This window comes from Urocitellus parryii, chromosome 6 (genome assembly GCF_045843805.1).
Source record: "Urocitellus parryii isolate mUroPar1 chromosome 6, mUroPar1.hap1, whole genome shotgun sequence".
NCBI classification, from domain to species: Eukaryota; Metazoa; Chordata; class Mammalia; order Rodentia; family Sciuridae; genus Urocitellus; species Urocitellus parryii.
The window spans coordinates 95,303,108-95,325,038 of NC_135536.1; the positions used below are offsets into that span (position 1 = coordinate 95,303,108).

Sequence of the window (21,931 nt, forward strand, 5' to 3'; positions counted from 1 at the left end):
CAAGAAATTTCTCCTGGGCAATCCTGGAGGTGCACACCTGTTAATTCTAGTGACTCAGGAGCCGAGGGCAGAAGGATCTCATGTTTAAGACCAGCCTTGGCAACTTAGCAAGACTCTGTCTCAAAATAAAAAGGGTCAGGCGTGTACCTAAGTGGTACAGCAATCCCCAGTAGCAAAAATAAATAAATAAATAAAATAAAAATAAACAAATAAATAAATAAAAGAAACTTCTCTTTTTGCTTAAACTAGGCCATCATTTTTCTATTACTCGAAACCAAAAAGAATCAATAAATATATACCTATGGCAAATTATTCCTTTTACCTTAAAGCTGAGGTCAAAGAATTATTACTCAGACTTGATGCTTTAGAAAATGAGCACAATAAATAGCTAAAACAGCTTATCAATTAATATGCACCACATGCTCCCATATGAGCTTGTAGATAGATGTGAGTAGAAAAACTGTACCGCAAACTGTTACTATTGGTTATCTCAGTGTTTTGTCTGTTTTTCTTCTATTTTAATTCCATTTACTGACTTCCACAATAAACCAGATTTACTTTCCATAATCAGAAAAAAAAAGTGAAAAACTTTTAAGAATGAGATGACCCCAATAGGATTTACATTAGCAATTATGATGATCAGGGTGATGTTGTTATCATACTGAAAATAGTTTTTCCACTTTAATTTTAACTGTTATAGAAAAACAAGCTAGATATGTTAATGAGATGACATTTTGATATGTGCATACAGTAGGTAATATTTAAATCAGCTTAAACATATCTATTTCCTCAAGCATGTATCATTTCTTTATGGTAAAAAATTTTAAAATTCTTTCCTCTGAATTTTTGAGATGGAGAATACATTATTGTTATCTATACTCACCCTACTGTGCAACAACAGCACACCAGAACTTCTTGCTCCTGTCTGACTATAACTATTGATCCATATACCCATTGATCAATCTTTCCCCACCCCTCCTTCCCTTCTCCCTACTCTGCTTTTCTTCTGGTAACCCCCATTCTACTCTCAACTTCTATGAGATTAGATTTTTCATATTCCATATGAGTGAGATCATGTGGTACTTGCATTTCTGTGGCTGGCTTATATAACCTAATGATCTCTAGTTCCATTCATGATGAGGCAAATGAAAGGATTTCATCCCTTTTATGACTGAATAGTATTTCATGGTATGTATGTACCACATTTACATTTGAAGTATAATTAAGTACATTTCTTAATCTTACATCTGTTCATTCCAATAATCACTATGCCCCTGCCATGTGGAATACACTGAGTAGAGGACAAAGGTACAGTTGGTTTTCATACCTTCTCTCTGCACAGGACTCCATCATACTATAAAAATCTTTTCCAATTGATTGGAGACACCCTTTTTTTTTTTAGTTAGGTCTTTGAATACTTATAAAAGAAATTTAATGGGATATTTTATTTATCTCAAGTATTTGAGAATTGAGATCTTAGCCTTAAATAGATTGTGAGGAATTGGAGGGCAATGAAACTTGGAGGGGGGAAGCAGTCACTGTCTGCATACTCACACAGGTGCCACGTCAAACATCCAGCAAAGGCCTCTTGACATCTCAACGTGAGAAACTAAATGTATCCACTTACACCAGCGCTCACCTAGGAAATACTAATTATGAATGTTATGTTTCATTGCATGGCTTATTGTTCTAAAGGCTGATAAAGGTCATGAATCTGACCCTGGGACTCCAGATCCTTACTGCAGTCTTAATACTCTTTTCTGAGCAACAAACAATGGGACTTGTTTTAACCAGCCATGTACATTCCATCTTGGCCACAATGCCTGTTTCCAATTCTTAGTGTAGACTAGAACTTTATAACTCTTTCCTGGGGTGTGTTCCCCTGCCTGACAGGCTCATTCTTATATCTCCACTCCAGTGGTTCTCATTTAGCAGGTCATTTGAACTGCAACCCTACTCCTACTCCTAGGTTTCATCCTAAGTCAGCACAGAATCAATATACCATATGCTGTTCAACTACTCCAAGGTTTAGGCAGAGATATACATACTAAACAATCCTGATCCTGTAACACTCAGGAAGTTTAGATAAATGCCAGGCTGTTTTCAAACAAATGGGTATCTTAATGTAATCACCTCCACACAGATATTTGACCTCTATAGAATACCTGTCTTCCTAATGTTCACAATTCATAAAAGCCACATGCACCCCACCTTATGGAAATGTTCAGCTGTACCTTGGATCTGCTTTGCATCAAAAGGTTATTCTCTCTCTCTCTCTCTCTCTCTCTCTCTCTCTCTCTCTCTCTCGTGTGTGTGTGTGTGTGTGTGTGTGTGTGTGTGAGAGAGAGAGAGAGAGAGAGAGAGAGAATCTCTGAAAAGCTACCTTTAATGTCCTGTTGAAGCTAAAGAATCAAAAATTTCAAGTTAGTGAATTGAATTTTCAGAATCATTGCTCAGGAGCAATAACATTACATACAAACAGGAAATTAGTCCAATTATAATATCTTCTGAATTATTATCTCTGCTTCATTGTTGCCTTACCTAATACCAAATCACCCAAACAGCCTACTTACTGTCTATAGCAGCAGTTCCAAAAAAAACAACACTACTCAAGAGATTTTTTCCCCCCGTGGCATAATGGGGCAGATAAACCACAATGTGCAGCCTGAGATGATCAGCTAGAGAAAATGAATTTTAAGACAGAACCCCAAAAGGGGGCATTCACCACTTATTCTCTGGAAGCTCCCCATTTTCCTTCACAGAACCCCAGGGGTGGCGAGTGTGCAAATAAAGCAAAGCCACTGTGAGCCACTTGTGCCTAGCTGCCCTTGGAGCCAGTGCTGCATGCCTTGCACTTAAGCCTGGCTGATTTTATTACCAAATAAATATGAGTTACAAAGGCACCAAATACTGAAAGAGGACAAAGGAGTAAAGTGAGGGTCTGGAGTTCCCTTTGCTAACAGTTGGTCCTGCACCTTGGGGTAGAATATGCACTGTGGTGATGTGGTGATGGATTACATATTTCCTCTACGATTCTTTGGGCATCAAAATATGAGGTTCTGTTCTTCAGGTTGGAAGTCAAGCTTCATCACACCGCTTCATTTACTGGGTTTACCCTGATGTGTCTATTCCTCCTTCAGTGTCTAAGACAGGTCCCCCCCTGGACATACCAAGGAGGCATCTTTTCATGATGTGGTGGGTTACTCAAGGGAGGGAAGCTGGGCTTTAGGTTTCAACCACCTGATTTTGTGTGTGTATGTGTGTTTGTGTGTGTGTGTGTGTGTGTGTGTGTGTGTTTCTCAACTTGGATCAAATGAGGGCTGTTTTTTTTCTTTAATTTTGCTTTTAAAATCACGAGGACAGTCTTCCAGGAGAAAGCAATGTCTCTATCATCTTCAGCATGTCTTCTACTTGTCTACCTTCTCATTTTCCTGGCGGTCCACCTGAAGTCAATGTAGAGAAGTGTGATGAGAGGTTTGAATGGGGTGTAATCTGGGGAACTACTGAGAAAGTAAATGGCCTCTTGTCCTTTTCTTTTTCTTTGCTCTCATGTGAGTACCTTCTGTGTTCTGATTCCTATGGATTCACCACTTAGACAATTGGCAAAAAGTTCATCATAAAGACAGGAATTCTGCTCCATCTCTCTCCTGTTTCAGACGGGGATCCTCTTTGTACATCTTAACTGTGGCTCCTCTTCATTACCAGGATGTCACGTTGTTGTCTATTATATGCAACCTAGAGATGGTGAGACATTTACTATGGGAGGGACATCAGCCCCCATTTGTTTGTACCCATAATGGAGACTTTCAGCTACACTAATTTATCAGCACTCACATATGAATTATTATGTTTGATAGAAAATGTGTGGAGATAGCTGTGTGTGATCACACAAAATAAAATTCTTTCTTTCAAAATTATAACTGACTCACTGAAAATTTTGTCTTGTACTGAACAGGACAATGTGGTAAATGAGAAAACTTTGAGAACAGATAAAATTTTAAATAAAAAAGTTTGAAACTTGATTTAACAATATGTTTAAATGATAACATCCATGAAAATCATAATAAAGTAAATTAAATATATGTTGAATGTCAAAACATATACAGGTTAAAGAAGTAGAACAAGGGGGAAGAAGGAAAAGTTAAAAGAAAATGAAAAAGATTAAATATTTGGGAAGTAAGGTGGGAAATAGAGTCTGTTGGAAAGTGAACCATTTTTTTTAACCTGATCACATATGAACAGTGAAGCCATCTGCTCAGAGGCAGCAACTTTCATGGCTTTGAGATAGGCACATTACTGAATGCGCCAGTCTGACATCAAGGTGAGAGGAGCTTGATGAATCCCAGTGAATGGGTTCAGGAAGCTGGAAAGGGGAAGCTTAGTACAAGATTCTGAAATAAGGTGAATGACGGTTGGCCTTTCATATGGAAATCAACCTCAAGATTTCAAGCCCCAAATGGGCCAAGGACCTGAACAGACACTTCTCAGAAGATGATATATAATCAATCAACAAATACATGAAAAAAATGTTCATCATCATTGCTAGCAATTAGAGAAATGCAAATCATAAGATTTCATCTCACTTCAGTCAGAATGGCAGCTATTATGAATACAAACAACAATAAGTGTTGGCAAGGATGCGGAATAAAAGGTACACTCACACACTGCTGGTGGGACTGCAAATTGGTGCAGCCAATATGGAAAGCAGTATGGAGATTTCTTGGAAAATTGGGTATGGAATCACCATTTGACCCAGCTATCCCTCTCCTTGGTCTATACCCAAAGGACTTAAAAACAGCATATTACAGGGACACAGCCACATCAATGTTTATAGCAGCACAATTCACAATAGCTAAATTGTGGAACCAAACTAGATGCCCTTCAGTAGATGAATGAATAAAAAAAATGTGGCTTTTATACACAATGGAATATTACTCAGCAATAAAAGAAAATAAAATCATGGCATTCGCAGGTAAATGGATAGAGTTGGAGGAGATAATGCTAAGTGAAGTTAGCCAGTCCCAAAAAACCAAATGCTGAATATTTTCTCTGATATGAGGAGGCTGAATCATAGTGGGGTGGGAGCAGGGAGCATGGGAGGAATAGATGAACTCTAGATAGGGCAGAAGGGAGGGAAGGGAAGGGAGGGGGTATGGGGTTAGAAATGATGGTGGAATGTGATGGTCATCATTATCCAAAGTACATGTAAGAAGACATGAACTGATGTGAATATACTTTGTATACAACCAGAGAAATGAAAAATTGTGCTCTATATGTGTAATATGAATTGTAATACATTCCACTGTCATATATAAATTTTTAAAAATTAATTTAAAAATTTCAAGCCCCATAGCAGATGAAATCCCCACGCTACCAAAGAGTATCTTAAAACTCAGACCTCCCCTCCAATCAATCTCTCCCTCTCCTGGGCTAAGATTCATTGAATGTTTTTTTTAATCCATTCTTGGGAGAAGGTGCATACTCCTTCATACTTCTACCAAACTACATGCCAAAATGTTGATGCTGGGAACAGATAATGTCCATAGCCATTTTCCTCTGTCTTGAGCTCTCTTATCCCAAATACTCCTGTGGCTAAATCTCTCACTTTACTAAGGTTTTAGCTCAAATTTCTTCTCTTCAGAGAGGCCTCCTCACTGCCAAATCTGAAAAAGACCACCACCCTCAAGCTTCTATAAATCTGCCCAAAACATAATCTCTTATGTCTGTATCACATATAGACATATCTATAAAGAATAATATCCAAAGGCAAAGCCAGACTTTCTCCTTTGGGTGTGTACATTAGTGAGAAGCTGAATCTTCATAGCAGAGGGAATAAGTCAGTTTTTAAATATTTTCTAAATAAGAAAGTATAGACACATAGTTTATAAGTTTTATCTGTATGTTATATTTTGCAGTGCTAGAGACTGAGTCCAAGGGCTAAATAATTTGTGCATACTAGCCAAGTACTCTATCATTGAACTACATCACCAGACTCTAGAAGATACATAGATACATGATGAAGGAGAAAAGGTTTCAATTAGTAGAGTTGTTCTGCAAAACAACCTAGCAATACACATCGGAAGCCTTTAAAATATTTAAGTTGTTTGATCAATGATTCTAATTCTAGAATTTGTCCTATAGAAATACTCAAGAGATGTTGATAAGATGTTCATAGCAGTATTACAACAATTAAAAGAATGTTATGCAACCATTAAAAATTCTTTAAAGAAACAGCCCAAATATCTTTTGATTAGTGGATGGATAAACTAACTTCAGTATATACATGCAATAGAATAGTATTCAGCCTTAATAAGGAATGATATTCTGAAATATACTACAACAGCACTCAGCCTCAAAGACATTGTGCTAAATGAAATAAGCCAGACATAAAAGAACAAATACTATATTATTCCATTTATATAGGATATTTAGGATTAGTCAAAATCGTAGAGACAAAAAGTAGAAGTGGTGGTTGCCAGAGATTGTGGTAAGTGAGGAGGCAGAGAATAGGAAGTTAGTGTTTAATGAGTATGGAATTTAAATTTGGGAGGATGAAGAAATCCTGGAGATGGATGATGGTGATGGTTGTACAACAGTATAAACATACTTAATGCCACAGAAATGCACACTTAGAAATGGTAAATTTTGTTATATATTACATTCCACTGTATAAGTGTGTGTGTATATATGTGTGTATATATATAATATATTATATATATTATAATATATTATTATATATATAATAAAAATGGGAGCTAAAGACTGGGCATGGTAGCATATGCCTATAATCCTGGCAACTTGGGATGCCAAGGCAGGAGGATTGCAAGTTGGAGACCAGCCTTAGTAATTTAGCAAGGCCCTAAGCAACTTAGTGAGACCCTGTCTCAAAATAAAAAATGAAAAGGGCTGGGGATATGGCCCAGTAGAATAAGTGTCCCAGAGTTCAATCCCTGTTACAAAAAAAGAAAGAAAGAAAGAAAGAAAGAAAGAAAGAAAGAAAGAAAGGTAAAGAAAAAAAATTGGAGCAATAGGAAAATTATTAATATGGAAGAAATATATAATATGGCTCATATTTTCTGCAAAAAAATCATTGTGAGCTCATGCATAGAATAAAAACACTGGGAAGAAATTCCAAAACATAAAATGTTAATAGACATTATCTCTAGGTGAGATTATAAATAATTTCCTCTTTCATATTTTTTAATTTCCAAATGCTCTGAGTAAACATGCAGTGTTTTTATAACTAAGATATAAAAGAAAGTTTAAAAGGCCAGTCCCTACACATCTATCCTCTTATTATGAATTATTGTCTTAGTAATAGCACTTATTACCACCTAAACGTTTATTTCATATCTATTTCCTTGCCATAGTCCATTTTCCCAGCCAGAATGTAAATTTCATGAGAGCAGACATTTTCTTACTCACTGATGGATCCTTAGTTCGTGAACAGTTTCAGGCACTTAATGGACATACTATAAAAACTTTAATAAATGAGAGTGAGTCAATGAATGAATGGATGAATGAACTGAGTAAAGTCACTGTCAGTGCCTTAGTTCATTCCTGATGCTGTAACAAACTACATTAGAGTGGATAATTGATAAATAATAAGAATTAATTTCTTGCAGTGTGAAAGCTGGGAAGTTCAAGATCAAGGCACCAGCAGAATCAGTGTCTGGCTTCTGCTTCATAGGTGGGAGCTTCTCGTTGCATCTCCACAAGGCAGAAGGGGCAAACAGCTCCCTTTCACCTCTTTTATAAAAGCACTAATCTCATTCACCAGGGATCTGCCTTTGTGACTTAATCACCTAGTAAAGACCTCCTCTCTTAATATGATCACACTAGCAATTAAGTTTCAATGTAAGAATTTTTGGGAAAAGGTACACCCAGACCATAGCACTGAGGTCCAGAAAGTGGACATTCCTTTGTCCTGTGCCCCTATCCCAGACACCTGGGAGATCAGTCATAGGAAGGGTTTTCTCAGATTAAGGATCATCAAAATGATATAAAGCTTAAAACATTTCCAAAATAGGGTTAACAGTGTGGAAAGTAGTCCAGACCCCACATCACTTGAAGGATTATTGAAGGGGCTAAGAATGCAAAAGGGAAGATATAGAGAAGAAAGTGATAGCTATCTCCAAATACTGCAAGTAGAGTCAAGAGGAACTTGCACTGATTTGATAAATATCCACTAAAGCTCTTCCATGCTCTAGGTATGGGGTAGGTAGGTATCAAGTGTACAAACAAGCAAGCAAAAATCCAGAATTTTACTTCATTTCTTTGACTCTAGATCAAATACCAAGGATTTCTCAAATCAAATCATTTCTTAAAGTACTTCCCATGGAACCCTAGGGATACAAGGATTGTTTATTTATATTTTTTCTTAAATTTTTCAGTTGTAGATGCACACAATACCTTTATTTTATTTATTTATTTATTTTTTAAAGAGAGTGAGAGAGGAGAGAGAGAGAGAGAATTTTTTTTAATATTTATTTTTTAGTTCTCGGCAGACACAACATCTTTGTTGGTATGTGGTGCTGAGTATCGAACCCGGGCCGCACGCATGCCAGGCGAGCGCGCTACCGCTCGAGCCACATCCCCAGCCCCTTTTATTTATTTTTATAATTGAACCCAGTGCCTCACATGTTCTAGGAGAGTGCTCTACCACTAAGCCATAACCCCAGCCCCTTTTTATTTATATTATATGTAAAAAAAGATTCTTGGGCCAAATAAGTTTAGAAATATTTGAGGTAAAGTTCTTTTTTGGGGAGTGGGGTACTGGGGATTGAACTCAGAGGCACTCGACCACTGAACCACATCCCCAGCCCTATTTTGTATTTTATTTAGAGACAGGATCTCACTGAGTTGCTTAGTGCCTTGTTTTTGATGAGGCTGGCTTTGAACTCAAGATCCTCCTGCCTCAGCTTCCCAAGCTGCTGGGCTTACAGATATGAGCCACCATGCCCTGCATAAAGTTAATTTTGCACAGGACCTCTCAGAGTTCTTAATATATCATTGTACATTATGATTCTCCTAAAAAGCAATAAGGTTCTTTCTCAAATTTTTTGATCACAGGATCCTTTTCTAGGCCTAGAATCCCATGGAATGAGCATTAGAACAAGTTCCTCTCTTTGCAACAAGAACCGTCACCTTCAGAACAGGTAGCACCCACAGATCCAGATGGGCACACCCCTGAGACACAGCACCTTCTACCACAGATGCACAAGTCTCCATTCTAAACCACTTGTCAATCCTAGTCCTCTCACCTCATCTCTCTCATCTCACAGTGTTCCCAGTTACCAGTTTCACACCCACATATTCTCCTTTACTTCCTTGCTTTGAACTTGGCTATAATGAACCATGCCTTGTATTTCAGTCTTTTACTTGAGCTCTACATAACAAAGATTGATTTCTTCCCATAAGCTATCTGGGGCCACCTGGATAAAGGCTCCCCACAGGTTCAACTCTTTCATCTAGCTCACTATACAAAAAGGAGCAAGACTCAGACCGACTCTCATGACAGGGATGGCATAAATGGAGACAGCTTGGATTTTTTATATTAAAAGTTCTTGCCTGCTCTTATTTTTAGCTACCTCTTTGACAGGTCTGAGGTTCTATAATGTCCTATTTCCAGACATAACTTTTAAGTACTTTGGTACCTGGGAAACCAGCTATTTCTGTAGACTGAATCATCTTACTAGTCCTCATATGGAACACAGATGCTCTGCCACACAGTTGGGTAATTTTCACATGATGAGATAAAGCCACTTGAGATGCAAGGTCACTGGGGTATGTTCTACCTTCTAGCCATATAGATAAAAACCCATATTGATTTTGAAAGCTTGCATGAAATTCCTGCAGGAGAAACTGTTGTGATGTTAAACTATAGATGTTAAACCTCCCCATAATTTTTGGTCTCTTACCTTGTAACTTGCGTTCTCATTCCAAAATCCAGTGACCTCATTGACTGCAGCACTTCAATACAGCCCATGTACTAGAATAAGAAAAAAATAAGAAGTAGGACAAAAATACCACAAAGCTGTATCTTAGCTAAATACTGATTTCCTGGGAAGCACCTTAAATCAGCTCCTGATGTCAAGTTACATATGCACACTCCATCTGCCATTGATCTATCTGATCATTAATAGACACATGCCTTATGCTTCGGTTCAGTTCAAAACATTAGCAAAATGCAAATGGTTGATACCAGGAATGCAGGTAAAAGAGATGAATGTGAGTTTGGTGGTCAAGAGTGTGGGCTCTGGGGCCAGATGGGGTGAATTTTTATCCTGTCTCTGCCATTTCTTCATTAGGGAATCACAACCAATTACTTAACTTTTCTGCATCACAGTTTTGTCATCGGTAAAATGGAAATACAATTGTTGTAAAAGCTGAATTATTTCACACATGTAAAGCTCCTAGATGCCTACTATGCATAATTTCTTGAACATTACAGGAAGCAAAAAAAATGTGAGACAAATAATATAGGAATGTCCAATCTTCAAAGAAGCTCTAACTAGTATATATATATATATATATATATATATATATATATATATATATATTCACAGAAATTAGTAACATAAGACAATTTTATCATCTTTTGCAAGACCACTGAAATAATAAAGCAGCTCAAGGGAAAAAAAAGTCATGTCCCATACCAATGATTAGTAAGTTTAACTTGAATGTGGAACATTGGAAAAGGAATTGTGACATATGAAGCTAAAAGACAGTGTGCATTTAATGTGGCAGCAGTGGGGGGCCATGTCTGGCTGCTGGTAACAGCCTGATGCAATCTGGGTTTGAGGAGGCTGAAGCCTGTAGCAGTGTGAAGGTGGGTGGGTTAATAGTGAGGGAATAAGTTAGGATGTTCCTGTGGGAAATGGAGGTACTGACAACCCACATGGAGGAAGGATGGTCGCAATAGGGAGGAGGAGACCCATTCAAGTGACATCACGGAAATAGATGTTACAGGGTTCGGTAGTTGATTTGACATAGAGAATAAGAGAGAAGGATGAGTCAAGAATGACTCAGACTTTTTCAGTCAGGAGAGCAGAGGGAACAGTAATACCATCAACAGAAACAGGAAAGCCAGGAAGGGGACGATGATGAATTCATTTGGGACCCGTAGACTGTAAGACACTGGTGGGATAGCCAGGAAATCACAAGTTGGCAGTTTGAAAATTGAATCCTGGATCCTGTGGAGAAAAGAAGCCTAGAAATACAGACTTAGTCTTCTATGTAGCTTTGCCAGGTGAGGCCGTGGGAGGAAATCCTCTTAGCAGAGCCTTGCTTGACTCGAGAGAGTGTTTCTCTTGAGAAGTGATTTGGAAATGTTATAAGAGCCAAGCAGTCTGATTGAAAGTGATCTGTCAGCTCCTTGGAAATGATATGTTTCCTGTTTAGCTTTCCTTTGGAAGCCTTCCAGCTTCCCTCTGCTCGGATATGGCAAAAGCACTGTGGAAAGATGGCAGAAGCTGGGGGTGGGGGAGGTGTTTCTCTCCAAAGAGTTCATGTAGTATTCTGAGCAGATTCTCTAGATTTGCATCCTAAGACCAGCTCAGTGCACAAGTGTTGCCTTGACCCTGATGTTGGGGAGAACACACTGGCTGGAATATTCTCAGCCAGACGCCTGTTAATCATGTCCCTCTTGGAGTCTCTAACATCAACATAAGAAACATCTTGGATATTTTGTTCTGCCCAATCACACTTGCCTTCCCAAGGCTTGGGTACCACATGGAAGTAAGTGAGGTCTAGAGATTTATATTCAATGAACCATAAGGCTTATTCAGAAAGGAAAGCTAAATTTAGAAATGTCCATTTCAGAACAAGGGTTCAAGTTCCACATCAAGGTAAATAAAAAAGATTATGTGTTCTCATTGGTTGCTTTGTTTTCTTTTGCTTTTCAGTACCCCTCTTCTGATCCACAACCCAACTCAGCCCCTGCTGCCCTGTCTCCTGCAGTACTGGTCCTGGAAAGAATAGATTCCCCATGAAATTTGGGGAGTAGTTATAGACTACACCTCCAATTTCCCCAGAATACCCTGTTGATGCAGAAGTATATGCCATCTTTTCCTGCAGCTGTAAATCATGAAGGTCTGGCAAGGTGGTTCTAATTGGCTTATCAGTGTACACTTTTTGAAAAGGTGACCAAGAACCTGCATTTTCCACTCTCTGCCACAATGATTTTTCAAAAATCATACCAGATCATGAGCCTCCACTGCTTAACACCCCTAATATCTATGAAAATAAACCCACTGTCGGGCATGGTGGTACATGCCTGTAATCCCAGCTCCTCAGGAGGCTGAGGCAGGACAATCACAAGTTCTTAGCAACTTGGTGAGGCCTGGAAGCAACTTAGGAAGACTCTGTCACAAATAAATAAATAAATAAATATGATAATAAATAAATAAATAGGGCTGGGGACTCAGCTCAGTGGTAAAGTGTTCCTGGGTTCAATCCCCAGTACAAAACAAACAAAAACCCCTCATTATTATAGCCCCTAGACCTTGTGTTTCCTGGCCCTACTCACCCTTCTAACTCCATCATTGTCCCTCAATCTCTACACACTTTGCTGCCACACTAGCTCCTTCCTTTCCCTCAGATCCACTCCACTCTTCCCAAAGGCAGAGCCTTGACCCCTCTGCTCTCTCAAAACCTTCCCCTTTGCTCTGCAGGTCTGAGTCCTCCTCATCCTTCAGGTTTCAATTCAAATGACACTATTTTATAGGTTCCCTCCTGCCACTCTTTTCCATAGCTTTATTTGTGACCTTTATGTCATTGAAGGATAATTGAATTTATTTGTAATTGCTTATTCATTTCTTGGATTTCAAGCATCCTAAAAGGAAGGACCCTAACCACTGCCATAATCCTAGCACCTTGGACAGTGCCAGGCACCCAGAGGGTATCTATAACACTGGCTGAAAGAACCCAGAAAGCATCTAGTGTTCAACTCTACTGAACCTTACAATGAGTAAAGGCGGCGAAGAAGCTGAGTTGGACGAAGTTCTCTCCATCTGGGGAAATGAACAAGGAGGACAGGAATGGTGAAGTCTTCCGAGCAGAGTCCATTGCTGTGAAGAATAACCTGTCCATTTCTTTGTTTAGACACTTGAAAAATGCATAATCAGAGTGACTGAATATCAAGGCCTGAGGGAGTAGAAGTTCAATATGTTAGGTACGAACTAGAGATGACAATAACTTTCATTTCATTTATTAAATGCAGATCTTCATAAGATCTTAAGAACAGATCTGTGTTCTTAAGAAACCTGGCCTCATAAAGACAGGCTAACCAAGGAAAGAGATGACTTCTGTTTTTATGAGGTGAGTCACTGTTGTTAACTTCATTTAATAGAAGAAGAAATTAAAGCCTATTCAAGGGAAGGGCCTGGCTCAGTTTCATTTATTCACTGAAGCTGAATTAGGGTTTATTCTAGGGACCACTGCCCATTGCTGGGACCCAATATAACAGGAGTGAAAAGAAAAGAGGTTGTCCAGTGGCTCCCACTTTCCTCCTTTGGTCGACCCCGGTAACACAGTGACAAGACTGAGGGCCACAACGTGATAGCTGTTGTGAGTTCAGGCTGCTCTGGGGACTGCAGGAGATGCACAGGAGACAGAAAACATTCCCTAATACCTGATCTTGCGGCAAGGAAAGGACACTAAAGACCTTTACATAGAGGTTGTAGGGTTGGTGAGAAAGAGGCAGAGCTTTGGCAGTGCAAAGGCAACTTCCCATTCAGCACCTGGAAGGTGGCTTACCTAACTCCCAGCTCACTCCCTCTCTGCACACCACAATAATTATATTTTTGTACTTTCTGAGCATCAATCATTTGCTCCCAGGGAGAAGTGAACAGTCAATTTATGGACATGTCTATCTGGGGCAATCCATTCCGATTGTGAAATTACTGGGATTTTCAGAGAAAAGGAGTGATAACTAACTTATGAAAACATCTCATCTGACTCGCAGAGAATGGTGACTTCAAGGGCATTACCTATGGAAAAAGATATACCCCAAATCCTCAGAAAGAATGTCCGCAGTCTCTACAATAAACTGTTAAGAACGGCTTCCTCTGGGCTGGGAAGAGGCAGCTTTTCACTTTTTTCTTCACACTTTTGCACGGATATGTTTTAAAAAATAAGTATGTAGTATTATTTTTTAGAGTTAAAATGAAATAAAAAGGCAAACTTACCACCTCACCTGAAATCCTGTTTAAATCCCGTTTCCCCCACATTTTTACAGGTATGTTATAGTTGTACATACTGATGGGATTTGTTGTTACATATTTGTATGTGAACACAATATATAATATAACAATATAGTTTGTTGAATCCTTTTTTATTAATGCCATGTTCTCTTCTTAAGAATGTACCTTCCCCATTCTCACAGTATGAGAGAATATTATGCAGGAGAAGTTTAAGGTCTAGGACATGCACTTTTAAAATAAGAGTAATCAGATAAGGAAGAATGACAGCTATGAAACAATTAAATACTGAATAACAGTATATAATCAAATATGATATAATGAAGGTCTGACCATCATGCAATAAATGCTCAACAATAGTAGAGGCCGCTGAGTTGGCAAGAATATACTAGGGGATTTTCAGCTTCTTTAAATAACTTCTTGTCTTTTTTTTTTTTTTAAAGGAAGGCCAATAAGGAAGGACATTCCTACATAACCTTGAGACATTGTCTCTATTTCTTTACTTTCCATTCATTCCTCAACTCACCATAGATAAGTTTTTGGCTTTAACACCCCTGAAACCTCCTGAGCAAACCAACTACTTCCTCCTGGTTCATTCTAGTGAAGTGTGGATCTCCACCTACTCTTATTTTCCATCAGAACCACTCCCCTTCTTTGGCTTTTATGAGAACATTTTCTGTGATTTATCATCTTTGCTTTCTGCCTACTCCTTCTCAGTCTCCTTTGCAACTTACCCTTCACCTCATCTTTTCTTTAAACAATGTTTCCTTCTCTTCTCAGCCTTTACCAGTAGTTCTCAATCCTGAATGCATATAAGAATCACTAGGGAATCTTTAAAAACTGATTCCCAGGTTCAACTCCAGGCCAAGAAAATGAATTCCTAGCATGTAGACTCATGGCCACAAGAGCTACATAGTGCTGATTGATGGCACACAAATTTTCAGCCTAAGCTCTCTTCCACCTCTAGGTAGGTATAAGAAAATGAATATTCTACTTTCATCTCAAAATTCAATACACTGAATTATTTCTGAATTTACATTTCTGATCTTAGCCAATAGTGTCACTGTCTCTCTAGTTACATAAACCAGAAAACTCAACTCCCTTTCTTTCCAGTCCTTCGTCCAATGTGGAGCTAAATCCCATCCTTTCAATCTCCATATAGCTGCTCGAATCTGCCCTGTCTTCCATCCTCAACTCCATACCTTGCCCCAGTTTTCATGATCCTAGTGTAAGCACTCTCCTTCACTCAATTCTAACCAAGGAACTCACACTTGGTTATTCCATGTACATGAGCCTCCACTGCTTAATACCCCTAACATCTATCAAAACAAACCCACTGTCGAGCATGGTGGTGCATGCCTGTAATCCCAGCTCCTCAGGAGGTTGAGGCAGGAGGATAACAAGTTCTTAGCAACTTGGTGAGGCCCTAAGCAACTTAGAAAGACTCTGTCTCAAATAAATAGATAGATAGATAGGGCTGGGGACTCAGCTCAGTGGTAAAGTGCTCCTGGGTTCAATCCCCAATACAAAACAAGACAAAAATAATAATAATTCAATTATATGTCTTTGGTAAGCAGAGTAGAGATCAGCTCATTGTTTAGAAAAAACATCAGTCTTCAGGAAAAGATCCAGCTTCCCTAACATGATAGCCAGGGCCCCTTATTGTCCAATCCCTGCTGAAATCTTCAGCCTTTTCTTTCCTCTCTTGCCCTTCCATCTTACACCCCAGTTATTCTGCTGAACTCACTAACTTGTTTGGATCCAGAACTTCGCTTTCCTCTGCCCATTCATCTTGAAATATCCTTCTTAACCACATCCATCTGGCAACTCCTACGTATCATTCACAAGGAAAGGCAAAAGTCACTTCTATGAAACCTCCCCTCTTCCTCTCCTCTCTGCCCACAGGCGTGACCACTCACTTCTCTGGGCCCACTTCTATATACTGTCTGAATTTATAGAAGTTCTTTTATAAAACTTCAGCTGCCCATATGGTACTTTTTTGTCAATGTGTTTGTATCTGCTTTAAAACAGGAATGGTTATTTTTTTCATTGTTTACTTGGTGTAAAGCCTGACTCAACAATGTTCCTGAGATGAGCAAGTTAGATGTGGCTTGAAGCAACTTTTGAGAAAGAACAGGATGTATATATAAAAATAGTCATATTAAAGATTTTGATAATATTAACCCCCTTTCCAAATTAAACCTCTAATTTAGACTTCCCCCCCAAAGAACAATGATAAAGGTCAAAAACTCAATGCTTAATAATAAAACTACTAATGAGTGAATTAATCCATATTCAAGAAAGTAGCTAGGTTGGAGCTAACTTGAAACCACCTAGCCTATAGAAGAATGAGGCCCAAACTCCTCATGCTAGTCCTATTCTACCATTTAGGAAATTGATCTTCTGGTTTTTCAGAAGTCAGACTTTATTCACAAAAGCCAATGAACAATCCAAAATGAAATTGAGAGCAATTTCACTTACAATAGAAAAAAAGATAAAATATTTGTGAATAAATTTAAGAAAATAAATGCAAAAATTTATAAAGCTACAATATATTATAGAAAAAATTCAAAAGCTAAATAAATGAAAAGGCAAACCATGTTCATGGATCAGAAGACTTAATATGGTTAGGATAGCAATGCTTTCAAACTGACCTGAAGATTCAACACACTACTATCAAAATCCCAGATGGTTTCTATACAGAAATTGATAGACCAATCCTAAAACTCAGGTGGAAATTCAAAGGAACCTAGAATAAACAATACAATCTTGAGAAGGAAAAAAGTTGGATGACTCACTCCCCCAGTTTCAAATCTTACTAACCAGCTAGCTGCACAGTCAAGACAGTGTGGTACTGGACATAAGGATAGAGTTACAAATCAACAGAATAGAATTGAGAGGTCCAGAAATAAAGATTCATGTTTACTATTAATTAATTTGATACTAAAGCAATTCAGTGGGTGGAAGGATAGTCTTCAGCAAATGATGCTGGGGCAACTAGTTGTCTATATTCAAAAGAATGAAGTTGAACCTCTATCCCATAACCTATGCAAAAATAAACTCAAGATGGTTGTAAGATCTAAACATAAGAGCTAAAATTACAAACTTAAACAGGCATAAATCATCAGAACCTTAGATCTTGGATTATGCAATTATTTTTCAGATATGATACCAAAAACACAAGCAGCAAACAAAATAATAGATAAATTTGACTTCATAAAAATTAAATACTTTCACAAAAGAAAGTGAAAAGACCACTCACAGAATGTAGAAAACATTTGCAAATGATATGTCTAATAAGAGACTTGCATCTAGAATATATAAAGAACCCTTACAACTCAAGAATAGAAAGACAAATAACCCAATTTAAAAATGCACAAAAGATCTGAAAAGACATTTCTCCAAAAAAAAAAAAGATATACAAATGGCCAATGTTCAATAATCACTCATCATTAGGGAGATGCAAATCAAAGCCACAATGAGATATCACTTCAAAACCTCTGGGATGACTATAATTTTAAAAATAAGCAAACAAACAGAAAATAACAATTACTGACAAAGTTGTAGAGAAATTTGAACCCTCATTTATTGCTGAGAGACTGTAAAATGGTGTAACTACTAGGGAAAACAGTTTGACAGTTCCTCAAAAAGTTAAAACAGAATTACCATATGGCTCAGCAACTCCACTCCTAGATATAGACTCAAGAAAACTAAAAACATATGTCCACATAAAAACTTGCACTTAAATATTCATAGCATCATTATTCATACTAGTCAAAAAGTAGAAAAACAACCCAAATGTCAACAACTGAATGAATGAATAAATAAAAAGTGGTATAATTTTGCAATGGAACAGTATTTGACAATAAAAAGGAATGAAGTACTGACACATGCTACAACATAAATAAACTTGGAATATATTAACCTGAGTGAAAGAAGACAGCCAACACATATTACTTAATTTAACCAGTATGAAATATCCAGAATAGACAAATCTGTAACAATAGCAAAAAGGGAGGAGGAGTTTAGGGGGGAACGCAGTGTGATTGCTAAAGGGTGCAGAGCTTCTGTAGGGAGGTGATGAAGATATTCTAAAATTGATGATGGTTGAACAACTCTGTAAATATACTTTTTAAAAGATGAACTGTATGCTTTAAATAGATGAATTGTATGACATATGAATTATACCTCAATAAAAAAATTATCAAGAAGAAACAACGGGAGGCCAAACAAGCAATATCTACAGGCAATACGTAACCCTTGATGTAAAAAGTTCAGGAAATATGTATGAATGGATATGAATGAATAAATCAATGAGGAATTAGAAATTATTACAGTTGTTTGAAATCTTTTCCAGCACCCTGCAGGCAGAGTTCACTGCTCTTTCTTTGGGGTTCCAGAGCATCTTCATCACGCCCCCAGGTTGCATTCGTCTAGTGCAATTTATCTATATTGATGTCTATGCCCCCAGCTGGACTATGGGCTTCTCAAGGGCAGAGAGTGAATCTTACTCATCATTATCCTCAGCACCTCTTACAGTGCAATAAATGATTTATTTGAATGAATTGCCAAGAAATGATGTTCAGGAAGTCCTAAAATAACCTGCATCCTAACTGGACCATCTGTAATGTGTTTCTTCTTAAAGGAATATATCTCCAGTTAAAATAATCCTGAAGCCAAGCTGGTCAAAAGCCTTCCTCATGTCAGGTTTGAGTTGGAATGAGGTCTGTAAAAAGGGAATGAACAAATCCCTTCCCTATTAGTGTAACAATCAAATGAAAACCCAGGCAGATGGACAATGGAGTGGGACCCCTTCCCTGGAGTAGGGAGCAAGTTTAGAGGAGAAGAAGGCCCCTAAGGAAAAGGCACTAGAGGTCTTGGCAAGCATTGACTCCTCTTAGGAGTGAACTTATAGCAAACACCCAACTCCCATCCAACAGCACAGAGCTGCTTTCTCCACTATTCATTCTTTTCTTTTCTTTTTTTTTTTTTTGGCACTGGGGATTGAATTCAGGGCAACTCGGCCACTAAGCCACATCCCAGGCCTATTTTAAATTTTATTTAGAATCAGGGTCTCACTGAGTTGCTTACTGCCTTACCATTGCTGAGACTGGCTTTGAAATTCGCCATCCTCCTGCCTCAGCCTCCTGAGCTGCTGGGATTACAGGCATCCCTGACCTTTTTATATTTGTTTTTATGCAGACTCTTACTGCTGAAAATATTATTTGTTTTTGTTATTGTTCTACTGTCTGTGTCTTCCACGAAAAGGTTAACAGCAGAGGGCAGGTCTGCTCTCTCCTGATCACCTAGAATACTGCCTAGCACACAGTATCACTCAAAATACTGTTGAGTTGATTGTATGGAACACATTTTTTTCTTTTTAAATCCAAACATCAGCCAAAAGCTGTTCCTTATGTCCATGTTCAAAAGCCTAAAAGTCTAAATTTGTTCATTCATTCACAACTGGGGACTTGGCAAACAGAATTTCAACCTTCTAAATCCTTAATGTTTACAAAGATGGAACCTTCTAAAAGTAAGTCATGTGCTTCGCTTGTTCTTCCAAGAGGGAGTTTCCCTCTCAGGGATTCCTGCTCATGCCAAAAGGCAGGGCTGTGAAGTGGGCAAGGTCTGTGACTCCTGGCCCGAGCTGTCTCCATCCACACCCTTCCCCCACTAAGTATACTCCTTCACACACAGCCACTGAAGAAGCACCAATTGTCTCTACTCACTGAGATTCTGTTGCTGTCCTCCTAATGTAAGCAGAACTGATAATGCCTTAGTGTAGTTTCCTGGGGAGTTTTAGAATTAAATGAGGGAAGTTTTAAGCTGATTGAAGAAAAAAAAAAAAGTCTCTTTGACAGTGGGCAACCCAGGAACCTGAAATTAAGTGTCTTCTGGGCCAGATACCCAGTTACACAATCAAGATCATGGTCTGGTTAGTGCTTTGTTGACACTGTATTATATTGGGAAATGGGCTGCCTATAATTATCCAAAGAAATCTTCTAATTCATCTGAAAAAAAAAAAGTTGGTTGTCTGTGGGCAAGGAAAGTATGACAACCATCTGCACCCCACGAGGTTGCTATGCCGTGTCATTCCAACATCCTACTCCCATTGAAAACAGCTTACACATGTTTTTTTTTTTTTTTTAAGTTGAGAAAGAGTTCATCTCTGCCTACAGACCTGCGTACAGACAAAGTCACTCAGCTTGAGGTTATCCCTGTGGCAAAAATCACACTGAGAGCATTTGGAGGGCTATGACTTCACCTAAGGAATAACTTTGCATCCATGTATTTGAAGCCACAAGTGGCCCTTTCTGCTGCTGAGCATGGCCAGAAAAACCACCCAGTGTGATCACTGCTTTTGCGTAAACATAGACATACATGCTGTCTGGTCTCATCAATGTTATCTCACTTGATCCCAACAGTTGAACTAGGACAAGACCTGAATAGGTGAATGATGCCCTTTTACAGATAGAAAACCTGATTGTCAGAGGTTCAGTGTTCCACTCAAAGATCTCAGGGCTTGGCCACATTACATTGTTATATTGTGTGCATGTACAAATATGTAACAACAATTCCCATCATTATGTACAATTATAGTGCACAAAAAAATATGGAAAGATAAAAATAAAAAATAAAAAGTGGAAAGAAAGGATCACAGGGTTGGTAAATGCAGAAGAACTCAGATCCTTCAATGTTTAAGACCACTCTATTCCATGTCACCTCCCTTCCCTGAAGAAGTTTGTCACATAGGGGAGACTTTAATCCTTTCATCTATGAAAAAACAAAGGATAGTACACAGTGATTTGAGGGCCCTAACTAAAACTCAAGAGTGTTTCATCTGATCCAGAGGCATTCCCCAGAGCACCTGGGTTAGATAGAAGAGGTTTCCTTGCGATGCATACCCTCCTGAAACTCCCCCATGTACCACAGTGGGTTTAATCTGAGGATATATTTAAAATGAAAATGAATTCAAGAACCCAAAAACTTCTTGATTAAAGATATTACATTATGTCTCTCCTTTACCTACCCACAAAATCCTCATGTTAGATAGACAGATAAATAGATAGACAGATGTAAAGAGAAAGAAAAGTGGTAAAGCCAGACATCAATGATGGTAGTAAATGTTTTCATATATATAAATGTTTTCACACTATATAGGATGACTTTAAGATTTCTATAACCATGATTTCCAGGTTTGAGTGTGTTCCCCCAAAGTTCATGCATTGAAAACTTAATATCCAAATTCATATGTTAATGTGTTGGAAAGTAGGGCCTTTAGGAGGTAATTAGGATTAGATGAGGTCATGAGGGTGGGTGGGGCCCCCATAATAGCATTAGTGGCTTTATGAGAAGAGATACAGAGACACAAGTGAGCACACTTGCATACCGGCTCTGTCTCACCACATGATACCTTGTGACATGTTATGGTACAGCAAGTAGGCTCTTATCCGGATGCCAGAAATACCAGTTCCATGCTTTTGGACTTCCTAAAGTCCAGAACCATAAGCCAAATAAATTCTATTCTTTATAAATTATCCAGCCTCAGGTATTCTGTTATAGTAATAGAAAATGGACTAAGACAACCACCTAAAACAGTAAATACTGTCTTGAGTTCCACATTACTTCAGTCACCCTTTGTGTTCTAGGAAAGCAGGAACTGCTTGGTACAAAGGTCAATTCTCCCAGACTAAAATATACTCAATGTGCTCTTTGCAGAAACTCCCTGG

The 21,931-nt window shown here is 38.3% G+C and overlaps 1 protein-coding gene across 1 annotated transcript in view; it reads right to left on the reverse strand.

The window, feature by feature from the left end:
* The window catches only part of Shc4 (SHC adaptor protein 4), a 123,970-nt gene that overhangs the window by 78,131 nt on the left and 23,908 nt on the right, over positions 1–21,931 (reverse strand). The window contains exon 2 of the mRNA XM_026390639.2: positions 9,921–9,991. Coding sequence (XP_026246424.1) covers positions 9,921–9,991 — 71 coding nt within the window. The remainder of the gene's footprint in view (positions 1–9,920; positions 9,992–21,931) is intronic.